Genomic DNA, 15662 nt, shown 5'->3' with positions numbered 1-15662 from the left:
TATACAGTCGCAAAACCGATCCTGATTAAAACGATAACCACTTCGTGCTGGCTAATTTTCTAGAATATACGTCTATCTGCCAGATTTTTGTCGAATTAAATGTCTAAGATGTCAGCGTAAGAGACATTTCCTCTGTAACCAGTAGCATGCACGACTGTAGGTGCTGGCCAAGTTCAAAAGGAAATCGCACACTTACTAATTGCAAGCATGATACCCCAGTAGCCACACTCATTCTACAAACGCGGCCTTGTCATTTTTCGGCCTTAGAACTTTATGACTGTTTTTAGCTCACTTTTGTGCAAATGTCTTCGTATTCCAGAGCGTACAGTAAACCAACCAAAAGAAACACATTACACAACTACTGGACACGGGCTGTCTCTCCAGGTTCTGTATCTCGAATTGTTTCGGTTGCCTACCACAAATGCATGTTTTTTAAGTCGCCAACTTGAAATGCATCCAGAAATTTCGTCTGTTCTGTCTGTAAGTGGTAGACAGTAGCAGCTGGTGATGTGTAGGTAACCTGTGGGGAGGGATGTAGCACTCACTCCATCTCTAGTAATCCATTTAATTACTCTCGTGGGTGGTGTCAAATGACGAACTGCTCAGAGCTCATTCAGCTATGATGGGGCCAAGTTAGGTGGGCCCGAGCATCTCCAGCTATGACCATGTCAGAGCCACTAGTACTCCCTAAACAAGCTGTGGACATGTTTCAATGGCTAGTATTGTGTGTCACAAGAGACAGGTATCTTGGCTTAGCCACCCGGATCATGTGTTTTGTACGTCTGTTATCATAAAAACCCCAACCTCAAGGCGTGCTCTGTGCTGGCTGTTGAGGTGACACAGTGGTAATGATACATCGATTCATGAGCGTTAAAGTGCTTGTGTTGTTACACGACTGCTGCAGATACAAGATGAAGCATTCAGTCTGACATAGTCTTGCCAGTGAAAAATGTCAACAGCTGTCTGCTTCACATTTTCTGTAGTGCTCTGACTTCTATAGCTACATCTATATCCGCATACATACATTGCGAGCACCATGTGGTGCATGGTGGAGGGTACCCTGTGCAACTATTTGTCATTTCCTTTCCAATTCCACTCGCAAATATGTCTCCATATGAGCCCTAATTTCTCTTTTTTCGTCATGTGTATGCAAAATGTATGTTGGTGGTAGGAGAATCATTCTGCAGGCAGCTTCCAATGCTGATTCTTTAAATCTTCTCAGTAGTGTTCTGCAAAAAGAACATTGTCTTCCCTGCAGGGGCTCCCATTTGAATTCATGAACCATCTCCATAATACTTGTTTATTGAGTGAACCTACTGGTAACCAATCTAGCACCCTGCTTCTAAATTGCTTTGATGTCTTCCTTTAATCTCAACTGGTGGAGATCTTAAACCTCAAGCAATACTCAAGAATGGGTCGTGTTAGTGCTCTGTATGCAGTCTCCTTTACAGATGAACCACACTTCCCTAAAATTCTCCCAATGGACTGAGTCTACCATTCTGCTTCTTTATTACCATTCTGATGTGTTCATTCCATTTCATTTCACTTTGCAGTGTTAACACCTAGATATTGAACTGACACGATTGTGTGTGAATCAGCACACTACTAATGCTGTATTCGAACATTACAGGATTGTTTTCCCTACTGATCTCCATTAACTTACATTTTTATAGATTTAGAGCAAGCTGCCAATCACCAAAACCTAGAAATTTTGTGTACATCCTCTTGTATCCTCCTACAGTCGCTTATTGATGACACCTCCCCATACACCACCTCATTATCATCATCTTCATCATCAAACAGGCACAGATTGCTGCTCACCCTCTCTGTCAGATCATTTAGGTATACGTAGAATAAGAACAGTCCCATCACACTTCATTTGGGCATTCGTGATGAAGACATGCTAGGTTCTCTTACTTCAGAAATCTTCAAGCTACAAAGTTATTTTGAGAAGAACACATCAGTGTATTTATGAACAGTATGAACTGAAACTGTCTCTCTTTGATACTGGAAGTAAAGATGATTACAACAGGAAGAAACATGATACAGCATTAAAGAAATACAGTGTACATAAAGACTGTAGGCTGCAGGCAATAGTAGAAGAAATGAAGAAGAAAATAAAAATCCTGTGTTGTCCATATTACTGATAAGAAAGATAAGTTGTAGAGACCTCAAAGAGAAGCGGTGCTGGCAGTCAGCAAAACAGTCTGCCACTTGGGCGCCAGAGGCTCCAAAGCTGTATAGTTTCTATACAGGACATATGAAGGGCTTATTTCAATAGTGGTACGAGTCCATTACCTCCACTTTTCTGCCTATAATGCTACTGCAACTAATGATCCAAACGAACAGAAAGTAAGGTTCATCTCTAGAAGAAGCCATATGCTTGAATATTTTTGGTATCTCAACTGCAGATTTTTCAGCGCTCATTTAACTATAGGACTCTGTATCTCACAATGAACAAAAATTAACTTGTACCGCTACTGAAATAAGCCCTTCATATCACAATTAGTAATGACCACTTAGGGTACCAAGCTGAAAGAGGTGCCAGGGGTGGCCAAGTGCAAGGTTTGCATACAGTGCATATAGCAACTAATAGGGAAAACTGACACAGGTGGAAGTGTTAGAGGGAAAGGGGGAGGGGACCATACTATAGCTCACTCGTGTGCAAAAAATGTTTTCAAACCAGCCCTGCTAGCAGTGGGGGTGTTTACATACCACAAGTATAGTTTTTTGATGGACTTGGATTCATCAGTGGCATGAATTCTTAGAGTAGCTACTTGAAAGAAGTAATTGATTTTCTCATCACAGAGCCCTGCTTGATTAATTTATCTTACATGAGGTCCAGTAGGAACTAATAATCATCCTCCCTAATCCTCAATTTCTAAATGAGTATTCATCCTCTAAAAGAAGTTATTTTCAAATAAATGTCAAGCTTGCAATTTTTGGCCGTCTGTTCATCCATTTTTTCAACCATAATGACAGTTTTTTTCTGTTAATGTTGCTTACTGTTGTCGCATATAAAGCAGCAGCCATAGAGAAAGCAACAATTTCTGGTTTCCTTTTAGTGCTCAATGCCATGACAGCTTGCCTCTGTGCATGCATTACTTAGGCGAAGCTTGTGGTGCGTCCAACCATATGAGACTTTTCCATATGCTTTGATGCTAGAACGGTAGCATGCCATAATGAATGTGTAAATGGGCAGTAACAGAACTGTGTAGTTGAACTGTTATATTTCTAGCTGTGTGGGAACACCATGGCATCTATGAAGTCCCAAAAAATCTCTTGGGCAGTATAGCGTGTATGGTGAGTAGTGAAAACACCCATCCAGTAGAGCATGGGAGGCTAGTCCTCTTTAGCAGACATCCTCCAAAATTAAAACAATATACAATAACAGGGTACACCTAGTGTGTCAAAATGTATTTACTGTGACTAGAAGAAGATATCACCCTTTTGTATTAAAATGTTTGGTCCTACCTATAAGATACATCAGTAAAGTGCAAATGGATGATTACGTGAAGAAACAGTGATATAAAAGCAATGCACCAGCCTTCTGAAATCAAAGCAATTGGGGGTGAATACTCCATTGAAGTGGTGCTGCACTATAACCTTAACTGTATCAAAGTGACGGTCACAAAACAATGACATGTACATATACAGAAGATTGTCAGGAGGAATGTGCTGATTAAGAGGTAATTGAAGTGCAAAACATAATGTGATAGATGATTGGAGAGAAACAGCAGCATTTACACAGATGTTCATCTTACAGGTTTTGCCTCTCAGAGTTAGACTATAAATCCAAAACACTGGGAGCAGTTTGAAGTACCAGAAATTCACACATATCACATGTTCGAGGTCAGGTTACATATGGGAAACACAGTGTGGCCACTCATGCTGAAGAAACAAGTATCTTTCCTGACTTGTGCTGTTGGCTCAGTCAGATACTTAGCATGCAGCAGGAAGTGTATTATCTTTGAAGAAGAAAGGAATAGCCAGGTGATAAAAATGACTAATACATACCATAACTAATGGTGGAGAAGATAGACAAATTTCTTCAGCCACATACATATACAACATCTTTTGCGGTAGCCCTCAGTAAAAATTAAGAAGGAATTAAATGCTTCAACAGACCCAGAAAAACAGCTCTTGTAACTACATCAAATTTGTGGATGATCTTGCTATTGATTCTTGACACCAAACCATCTCCAGCGATAAGGAAAGTGTCAGCACCAGAAGTAGAAACAACATTGGGGTAAGAAGCTACTGAAAAACTGTGTGCCTCAGTTTAAATCAGCACCATAGATTCCAAAGAACAAAAGTAAAACAGAGTGTAATTTGAGGAAAATGGAATCAAAACAGACTGACTAGCACGTATCCGAACAAGCATAGTCGATGACGACTCAGTCATGTACATTCAACTTTTCCGTAGCGAACCAGCAAATTATTTCAGTTCTTTCTCTTCTGAATTGTATAACCAATAAGTTCAAGAGAAAGTGGGTTAAATAGCTGCTGTGCTTCATTATAAAGATCACCTCAGTGGGGACATGGCTAAAAGTAGGGTCGCCATTTGGTGAATAATGCGTCACTCAGCTCCTAGTTCACATCTTATGAACTTACATAATGTAACATTTATTTATCACCCATTGAAACTTTGGATACAAAGGCTATCTCTGACCTGGTTTTTCAACTCCCACTGCTATTCTTATTTGAAGGCGATTTTAATGTACGTAATGTGATAAGAGGATACACATCCTCCTGCCACATTGGTATTAAAGAATTACAGTGGAATTTTTCTCTACCACTGACTTCGTATTCTGCTCTCCTGCCTGTGCAAACATTGCTCAGTGGGGAGTGGTGAATGACTTGGATTAAAGAGATAACTTTGCCATCTAGATCGACCTCTCATGGCGGTCCCAAGAAGTAAGTGGCCTTGAGGAATGCTGTCATAGCAAACACAATGCAGCCAATTGGTTGTTTTTGAACACTGAGATAGTGTAGCCCATTGGCTATTTCTGAAATGGAAATAACATCCAGAATCCACTGTGCTGCTAATGGAACCATCCCAAGGATCTCGGGCAGAATTCAGAGGCAACATGTGCCATGATGAAATGATGATGATTGCCCAGCAATCAGGGTCAGGCATGTGACATGTCAACAGTTTAGTAGTCAACAAACAGCCTTTCATATTTGAAGTCTAAAGACAAATACCGTATGACAATCCACCGCAGGAAAAAGTGGTCATGAGTGTTTTCTGGATTCGGTGACTCATTCTAATAGCTCTAAAGCGGTGTGTGAACTCATAGGGAGGATATCTGGCAAGCATGTCACGTTTTCAGTAGCTTCTCTAATGAATCAATCTACAGCTAGAGACATCATGCAGACAGTGGTGGAGTTTTTGCTTTGATCACTACCTTTGAAAACTGGGATACAGATCCCCACCACCATTGGGAATAGCTGAAGAGGGGTGATTAATATTTCAGTACCAATAAAACTGAGGAATAAAACTGCCCCTTTTCTATGGGAGCTACAGTATGTGTTGCTTCAGTCCAAGGAGACTACACCTGGTGAGGATAGAATCCCATGAAGAGTGTTACAGAACAAAAGAATCTGAAGTTAGCAATACAACAACCTGTCACCAACACTCTCATAAGTATATTCTTCAATCTAGACAGTGTTTATGGCACTGTTCTGAAGCATAACATTCTGGCATAGTTCCACTGCACAGTCATATGATTATTTCTTTCCAGACAATCTTTTACATATCGAGTTGTTAATATTCAGAGCAATTCGAGCAGGAGGATGGTGCCCTTAGATATATGTTTTAAGCATGATTCTGTTTGCTATATAATTCAATGATATCAGGTCCACAGTTGAGTCTCCCATTATGTTGTTTATGGAAAATTTCGCTATAGTCTATGCTACCTCTAAACTTGAAATAACTACTTGTTAGTTGGAGCTGATCATAGGTTGATTAGAGCAGTAGGAAGACAGCATGGGTTTTATATTTTATCAGAGAAATTTCTGGTGTGTTAATTTTAGGCCTGCCATCCTGAGTGATTGACACTGTTCTCAGTTTTAAAAGTTCAATAAGGTTTCTGGATCTGACTTACATTGAGTGGCTCTTGTTGAGAGGTCTACTTAAATCAAGTGCTATTAGATTCTTGTCAGTGTGCATCACATTTGAACATCACCTTTCACATTTCCATGTAGTTCAATATAGATATTATGCACCAAGTGCCCAAATAATGAGACAGTGCTATGATATAGAACAGCAATTAGTTGAGAGGTGTTTTTGACATTAGATGTTACCCAGGATGAATCTGACAATGAATAATGTGCTATATGCATTTTTAAAAGTGTTACCATGTTCTAAAAATGTGTTCTGAGTGGTACAAAATGAATAGATACATGACTAGGCAGTACCTATGTAATGAGTGTGTTGAACTTTTTGCCCCCATAATTTTATTTCTGGGTACTTGAATGAGACTATTAAGCCATGCTTCCATGCTCAACATTTAATCTGTACATAAAAAAATGAAATTGTTGGTAGTGAAAGTGTCAATGACTTGAAAAGTTACTAAACGGAAATGTAATTCATACAGCCTATCTACATTGATGCAGTTTTTTTCCATCACCAAAAAATAATTAATGTAGAGTAATGAATTTTCAGGGATAAATTTGTCAGGTAACTTATTTAAGTGATTACCATAGGAAAATCACAGGTTAATGCATGACTGTTATAGCCTGTATTGAAAGCAAACATGAGTTACATCCCCATAGTGGTGCTGCTAGTGACACTCTTCTGTTACTGGCACAAAATTTGAGTAGACATCATATTTCAGATATAAAAACACACCTACCAACTTTGGTTTATGTCACACAACCCCTTGTTGGCGTTCCTATTTTTGACATATTTACTTCTCAATATAGTCACACTAGCGACGAACTCATTTCTCCCAAAGAAAGACCAGTTTCTTGCTACTGTTATTGTAGAAAGTCTGCCATTGCTTACAGAGCCGCAACCTCACATTCACTTACACTGCTTCATCACTATCAAGTGAAGTCATTGAAGGTGTTCTGTAAGTTTTGGAAAGAGATAGAAATAGGATGAAGTCAAGTTGGGACTGTATGGAGGATGATCGATGACCATGAATCCAAGACGTTGGATTGTTGTAGAAGTCTCAGTGCTTGTATGTCCTGTGGCAGTTTTTGCTAAAGGACGGGGTGCTCCTTGTGTGGATGAACTCTTTGAATTGGAAACTCGATTACAGCATGCTGTTGCTCACACACTGACATTGTTACATTATACACTGTTGTGTTCTATACTACAGTTTGGAGCCCTCTGGTTGCAGAGGGCTGTGAATATGTAACATGAAGAATAAAGGTATACAATGTTAATAAGTTTTATATTATTTAAAAAGCTTAAAGAGTTTTCACATAAAAAATTTGGATGTATTATTTTTCAGCACACCCTTGTAATATTATATCCAATCAGATAATCACTTTCTGTTGTATCAGTATCATTGTAAAGCTAAATAATGCTGTTTCTGTTATAGTAATAGTGGTAGATACTACTACTACTACTACTACTACTACTACTACAGCTACAGTGATTGTTTCTGTTATTTCTTCCAGCTGTAGTAATTTTGATGCCTGGTCTGAGTGGTGTCTTGATGATTGGAGTTCCCATCTACAGCATTCTGTTGGTTACAATGGCATGGAGAGCTATTGCTAGAGTACAGTTCTTTGAGGTAACTAGAAATAATTGTAATTAATATTTAACTGAATAAAATTTTGATCACATTATTTTAAGTTTTAAACCTCCCAGTGAAGAAATTGTTGAATCTCCATTTTCATTTGTTTTTGAAAACTATGATCTGCAACTGAGAGTTTGACTTGGTACCATGAAGACTGGTCAGTTTTGTTCTTTCCAACACCTTATTTGTTAATAAAATTGAGTCACACATTGTCATCTTGTGACTACTTATTCATATTATTATTATTATTATTTAGTGGGATTTGCTTATTGTCATATCAATACTCTTGAAACATCAGTGTCACATTAAGGAGACATATTGGAGAAATTCTTATGGAAACTCTTTAACTGAAAAAAAGGGCAATAAAAATTTTCAATGGGTTGCATGTACTTAATGAAGTAATTGCCACACATTTGAATTTATTCATATCAGATAATGAAACTCAAGGCACCATTTAAATACCTGTATAATGATACTTTTTGAAGTATTTGGTTGCTGATGTCCTGGAACACTACCCTAGGCTGAAGTGAGATAACACACCTTACGGTAAAAGGGCTGAGAAAACTCCCCCCCCCCCCTTGCCTCCCTTCTCCTGCTGTGGAAATATGGTTCTTCATGTCCTGAGCTCCAGGGGGTGTGATTTGTACAGTCTTAGCGGAGACAGTGGCTGGCATGTTGTGGTTATGGCTCTCTTAGGGTTGCAGTGTATGATGGATGTGTTGAGGTGAATGTCACTTCCAATTAGTTCTAACTATATCTCTCAAAAAGATCCTATAAAAGTGTAGTTACAGTTGGCAATTTCCTGGGAATGCATTACTCAAAAGTAACAAGTAAAACATGTTTTTTTTTTCTTTTTGTCAATTATTTGATTTCTGCTTCACACAGTTCTTGGACTAGAAGGAAACAACAAGAAAAATCAGTATTAGACTCTAGTTGAAGGTGCATTTCTGCAAAGTAATGAGCAAAAGAGAATATCTTCAAAATGACCATGCTCATTACATTCTTGAACACTGTCATAAGTTCTGGGATTCCTTTTTGAAAATAACATTAAGAATACACGAGGAATAAAATGTCCACTGATACATTAGTTTCCTGTTTAGGCATAAAAATCTTTAGTATTCTTTGTAGTAAGTTAACATAATGAAAAAAAAATCATTAGAAAAAAAGCAGTAACACTTGCGATAAAATCTACTGAAATAACAATACTTACTCTGCAATTGTACCATAAATTTTTAGTATAATTTTAAAATTAAGTGTAGTACTTGTTCCATATATGTAACTTGGAAACAGGCTGTGTAGGACCATAATACCCTTCTATCAGGATAAATTGTGTTTGTAGTTTTAAAGAAACATGAGAACTAAGTGTTAATGAGTTTTTTATTCATAAAGTTGCTACAGTTGCTTCAAATCAAATTCATTCTCAACGTTTTCTGACCCTTTAAGTAGTAGGTACAAAATGTATCATAAACATACATACCTGTATCAGTTTAAACTGGCTTGTACTTCCTGACTTTAATCAGTGATATTTTTCAAGGTTTCATTAGCAAAGTGCCTACTCATAAACTTTACATGTAATGTCTTCATTGTGTGTTGCTATACTTCCAGCTACCTACCAAATGTTTGACTGTTCAGCATACAGTTTGGAACATGACTAACCTGGATTTGTCTTGGTGGTAGCAGTGCTGCTTCCTTGTGTTTTTGTTTAATGAGAAGCTTGAAATGAACACGACAATGAATTATTTAACTTCACACCTTTCCACATTTATTGACACTCATATCATCATGACAAATAGCTTGTATATGATAGTTTATGTAGTGTATTCAAACAATGGAGATTCCTGGGTGGAATATCAACAATGTAGGAAAAGATAGTGCTACTTACTGTAAAGATGATACGTAAGGTTGTAGACATGCACAATTAAGAGATTTACACATCTTTTGGCAACGGCCTTCATCAGAAAAAGAAAGAGAAACACACACCATTCATTCCCACAAGCAAGCGTACCTCACGCACACATGACTACCAACTTTGGCAGCTCAAACCAGCGTGTCAACTATCATGTGAAATGGAAACAGCAATCTGGAGGGGTTGGGGAAGGGGAAGCTACAGCAGTGTACAGGTGAGGGGAGAGAGGAGCACTGTCTGGCAGAGCATGCAGGGACTAGAATGCCAACAGTGCATATTCTGGAGGTTGTGGGTGAGGGAGGTGGGGGAAAACAGGGCAAAAAAGGAGAGTGAATAAAGATGCATGAGTGCGTTGGCAGAGAGGAGCAAACAGTCAGGGTGGGAGATGGGAATGGGCAGGAAGCGACAGGACAGAGGGGATGGAAACTGTTAGCTGGAAGGTGTGGGGACAGTATGTTACTGTAGGTCGAGGCAGGTATAATTATGGACGTGGAGAATATGCTGTAAGGTAGCTCCCATCTAAGCAGTTCAGAAAAGTTGGTGATGGAGGGGTGGATCCAGACAGCTTGGGTGGGGAAGCAGGCATTGAAATCAAGAATGTTATGTCGAGCTGCATGTTGTGGCACAGGGTGGTTGCTCTTGGACACGGTTTGTAGCTGGCTGTTCATCCTGGTAGACAACTGGTTGGTTATCAGACCAATATTAAAAGCTGTGCAGTGATTGCAACAGAGTTGGTAACTGACATGGCTGTTTCACGGGTGGCCCAGTCCCTGTTGGGATAGGATAAACTGGTGACAGGACTGGAATAGGAAGGTCTGGGTGGGTGGATTGGGCAGATCTTGCACCTGGGTCTTCCACAGGAGTACGATCCATGTGCCAGTGGGTTGGGATTGGGAGTGGCATAGGGATGGACTATGATGTTGTGGAGGTTGGGTGGGTGACAGAACGCCACTTTAGGCGGGATGGGAAGGATCTTGTGGAGGATGTTGCTCATTTCAGGGTATGATGACAAGTAATCAAAGCCGTGGCAAGGATGTGGTTCAGTTGTTACAGTCTGGTCTGGTAATGGGCGATGGAGGGGTACTCCTTTGTGGCTGGTTCTTGGGGGTGGTCTGAGGATTGGGGGTGTGAGGGGAAATGGCATGAGAAATTTGTTTGCAGACTAGGTCTGGGAGATGGTGCCTGTTTGTGAAGGCCTTGGCAAGACTCCCATCATACTGGGCAAGGGGTTTCTTGTCACTGCAGATATGCCATCTTCGGGTGGCTATGTTATATGGGAGGGATTTTTTTGTGTGAAAGAGATGACAGCCTCCTATGTCAATCTGTTTCTGGACCATGTAGAGTTGACCTTCCTAACCCCAAAAATGCCAAACCCCTAGTCTCCTTCAAGTTTATTGATGACATTTTCATGATCTGGACTTAGGGCCAAGACACCCTGTCTTCATTCCTTCACAAGCTCAACACCTTCTCTCCCATTCATTTCAACTGGTCCTTCTCAGTCTATTAGGCCACCTTCCTAGATATTGACCACCTCCTCTGATGTGTCGGCAGCTGGGCCAACATCTTGTAGATCGAGGTGGCTGAAAATGCACGCTAGCCTAACGCAGACGGGCGTGAAGTACTGGAACAGGCTACGTAATTAAGGCTATGAAGAAAAGTACATAGCTGGATTAATACTTATCTTTAATCAATCATTGTGGTACATCGCTCTTGACTATACACAGGAGACTTTAATTACAATCACTGTAAGGCTAATGGCGCCTTGCTAGTTTGTAGCCATTAACTTAGCTGAAGGCTATTCTGTCTCTCGGCTAATGAGAGAGAAAGGCTTCGTACATCTAGTCGCTAGCTAGGTCATCCGTACAACTGGGGCGAGTGCTTGTTCGTATCACGAGACCTGCCTTGTGGTGGCGCTAGGTCTGCGATCACAGTGGCGACACGCGGGTCCGACATGTACTAAATGGACCGCGGCCGATTTAATCTACCACCTAGCAAGTGTGGTGTCTGGCGGTGACACCACATCCTCTCTGATGGATCTCTTTGTATCTATGCCCACAGTAAACCCATCAACCACCAACAGTATCTGTGTTTCCACAGTTATCATGCCCCTCCCAATCCCAACCCCATGGCACAAGGATCATGCCCCTGTGGAAGACACAGGTGCAAGACCTGCCCAATGCATCTCATTTATCAGCTCTGTTGCAATTATTGACTACAGAGTAGCTGTCCATCAGGATTAACAGCCACTGCCAAACTATGACCAAGAGCAAAGTAGACCAGCCTGTGGCACAACATGTAGCTGAACATAACATGCTTGATTTCAATGACTGCTTCACTACCCGAGCCATTTGGAGTCTTCCCTTCACTAACAGTCTTTCTGAATTGCGCAGTTGGGAGTTATCCTTAAAACACACTCTCTCTTCCTGTAGCTATCCTGGCCTCAACCTATGGTAACATATTGTCCTATCACCTCCTTCCCATTCTCGTTTCCCATCCTCTTTGTTTGCTCCTGCACCTACCCATATTTCCCCAATCCCCTCCTTTTTTGCTCTGTTTTCCCCACCTCCATGCTCTGCTACCTCGTGATGCTGAGCCTTTTGGTATTCTAGTCCCTGTGTACTTCACTGGACAGTGCTCCCCCCACCTGTATATTGCTATCTATTCTCTTTCCTTGCCCTCTCTAGATTGCCGATTCCATTCTATGTGATAGTTGCATTCTGGTCCGATTTGCCAGAGGTGATGCTCTCGCGTGTGTGATGTGTGGCTTGATTGTATGAATGAATGGTGTGCTTTTCTCTTTCTTTTTCTGATGAAGACTGTGACTGAAAGCCAATGTGTAAGTGTCTTTTAATCGTGTCTGTCTTCAACCTAATATGTCATCTATACAGTGTATAGTGTATTCATCACAGGACAACACGTTCATTAGAATGTGAAGGCTTTGACAGTGGCAACATATTTTTAGGACACTTTCACAATCCAGTTCTGATAGAAACATGCATGAAGTTAATGTTTTTTCATAGTAACTGGGCTTGAGAAACTATTAAGTTTTAATTAGTGGTTGACTGAAAGTGGTAATGAAATAGGTGACACAGATTTGTTCACTTTTGATATATCTATTGCCACCTGACACAACAGCTACATGATGTTAATGATGTTAATGACTACTGCAGACTGACTCAAAGAAGATCCATGAAGATATTTACACATACATGGTTTCAATTTAACTACTGTATGCTGAGTAACTGATACCAGCTGGCAATGTATAGGTATTAACAGTTTAGTTATTAGACACCAAATATTGATGTATTCTCCTCGACAGTTATTTATAGACATGTGTATGAATAATAATTAAAATTTGTTATTACCTTTTGATTTATAATAGGAAAAACAGAGAAATTAAGGGACATAAACATGCTTACTCCTTTGCTAATTGTAATTTTAATAATGATTTGGACAGTGGCATTATTAATATCATTATTGGAACTAAGTTGTAAATATTATTTATACTCTCATGGGGATTCACAAATCCTGTCAAAAACGGCTAAAATATGATATTTTCTAAATAGGATAAATGGCAAACTAACAAGTTTTTCTAGTAGAAAGTGGGCATTTTCAAAAGGAGGAGGAAAAAAGCAAGGGATTCAAAACTGTAGTACGGAGTTTTGTAAATTGTCACAATTTAGGATTGGAATGTTTTGAAAGATAGGAATGTTTTGGAAGAGAAGTAATATGTTTGCTGGTATGAGGAGCATGATGGAGGTATGTAATTTCATGAACTACTTACTTTTTGTTCATTGAAAATGTAAACTCCATGTGTTGAAGGGATCAAAAATTCTGAATAATCTGTTAAATATTTTTTTTTCTGGATAAACTAATTATTCTTTTGTTGTCATAAGTCATGAAATTAGTCAGTGAACAATAAAGCTTTGTGAACATTGGCTTGACAAAGAAATAAGTCCCTTCACATAACTATAGATGTTATATACATAATGAAATAAAAAGAAAAGATAATTCATGTCTAAAATTGGAGCAAATGAAACTCCAACCCATCTTACTATGTCTCAAGTAGTTGACCATGTTAAAAGTGTGTTTTCATTTTTAATTTTTATTCCCTTGTGTTAATTTAGCATTGTCAAAGACTTAATGCATTTTCAGATTATTAATCAAACAATGGAAAATCCAGGATGGAATGTAACAATATATTATACAATATTGTTAAGATTATTAATAGTTTTTTAATTATTTTACAGGAGCTTTGGACTTGGACAAAATTATGCTCATGTGCTGGGGGCATTGTATTTGCTATTTCTGATGCACTGATTGGATTCCATCACTTTCACCATCCAATTCCACATTCTCAGGTAAATAAAAACTTATCCTTGTAAAATTTTGGCAATTTGTCTTTTTATGTCAGCTTACTGGAAATATGTTTTGCAGGATTAAGAAGACAGAATAATAAATGACTGAAGCATGTATTATCTCAAAGTTGGTTATTTTTAGTTTATGAATCAAATACGATTATGGAATTTACTACTCTTATTTTGTCGAAGTATATTTCATGAGAGTAAAATTACTTTAATCATCAATAACCACTTACTGAAATGTAGCTTCAGCTCTTCAGAGAGTATTTCTTTTCATTGAGATAATTGACATTATGGCACTCAGAGGAGAAATGTTGAAGTGACTAGGTAAATTTCCATGCTAGCAGTTTTTAATATTCAAAGTACAAGACTGTGCCAAATAATTACTGTAATGATAAATGGATTTTTTTTTAGCTTTTTGTAGTCAGTGAATGATTTTCATTCCTGGCACATTTATTTATTCATTCATTGCTATGCTATTAAATTTTCCAGTGAACACAAGTCCTGTGAAACAGCACATTATCCAAAATAATGGGCTTGTACTGATTACAGTTTTAGGGTTTTAAAGATATTCCATAAAATGCAGTCTCACTCCTATGTGCTCAGTTGCATGGTGCTTTCGATGTACTACCTTGTGCTTCTTTGTTCCACATGGATATAGAGGATGCTTTATCTCATATTTGAATTTGACGGCTATGTACAGGGTGTCCTTATGTAAAGTTCCAGTTTCAAACACTTTAGAAAGAGACATCAAATTTGAACTGCATATCATTGATGCAGGAGGAAATGCCATGGAACAAAAAAATTTAATGAAAAGTTTACCAATAAGTGGTGCTGTAAGCATCTTGATGTAAATGGGGTCTGCTGCAAATGACAAATTAATCACATTGTGATGGCTATGATTTGAGTTGCACATTACACCATCCACAATGTTTTTGTGTGGATGACTGCACAAGTTCAGCTGTGAACAGTTCAAGCACTGTTAGTTAGATAAGCCCGTCCATCACGCCAAGGACATACCACATTGGATGGGAAAAATTTGTTTTTAGAGGCCAAAACCTGCATAAAAAGCAAAATATCAGTTTCTAATTGTGATGAGACTGATGCAAGACACATTCAGTATGCTGTCCAAAGTTTCTTGCCACAAGTTGAAATCGAGGAACAGCATATTAGACAACAAATAGGAGCATCTCAGAGGTCACGTTCAGAATGTGTCATGCAATATGTGCCTTCCATTCAGCTACATTCATAACTGGAGCACTGAATATAACATCTTTCAGATAACCCCACAGCTAGAACTCTCACGGATTAAGATCAGGTGATCTGGATGGCCAGAGTGTAGGGGAATGACAGCGGATAATTTTAGAATTTCTTAAATGCCTCTGCAGCAGCCACTTCACTGGCTGGGCAATATGCAGGGGAGTGCCGTCTTGCATCAAAATGATTTGTGCATTTACCAGTGAGGGTACTGGTTACAGTGTATGCAGGACTCACCACCTAAAAAAAAAAAAAAGACCTGTGATAAATATGCTAGCAACCTGCACCACGCAATCATATTTGCAGAATGGAGTGGTACTGTTAGATGTGTGTGTGGAGTTTCCATTGCTGATATTTTGCAGTTCCATGTATTGAAATGTCCTT

At 39.1% G+C, this 15662-nt stretch overlaps 1 protein-coding gene across 4 annotated transcripts in view; it reads left to right on the top strand.

The window, feature by feature from the left end:
- The window catches only part of LOC124804674 (lysoplasmalogenase-like protein TMEM86A), a 469371-nt gene that overhangs the window by 426525 nt on the left and 27184 nt on the right, over window positions 1-15662 (top strand). For all 4 annotated transcript variants that reach the window (XM_047264918.1, XM_047264917.1, XM_047264915.1 and 1 more), the window contains exons 4-5: window positions 7633-7748; window positions 13911-14021. In XM_047264918.1, coding sequence (XP_047120874.1) covers window positions 7633-7748; window positions 13911-14021 — 227 coding nt within the window. The remainder of the gene's footprint in view (window positions 1-7632; window positions 7749-13910; window positions 14022-15662) is intronic.

This window comes from Schistocerca piceifrons, chromosome 7, assembly GCF_021461385.2.
Source record: "Schistocerca piceifrons isolate TAMUIC-IGC-003096 chromosome 7, iqSchPice1.1, whole genome shotgun sequence".
NCBI lineage: Eukaryota > Metazoa > Arthropoda > Insecta > Orthoptera > Acrididae > Schistocerca > Schistocerca piceifrons.
The sequence above is the reverse complement of the archived record's forward strand: the minus strand, read 5'-3'. Positions and strand labels throughout refer to the sequence as shown.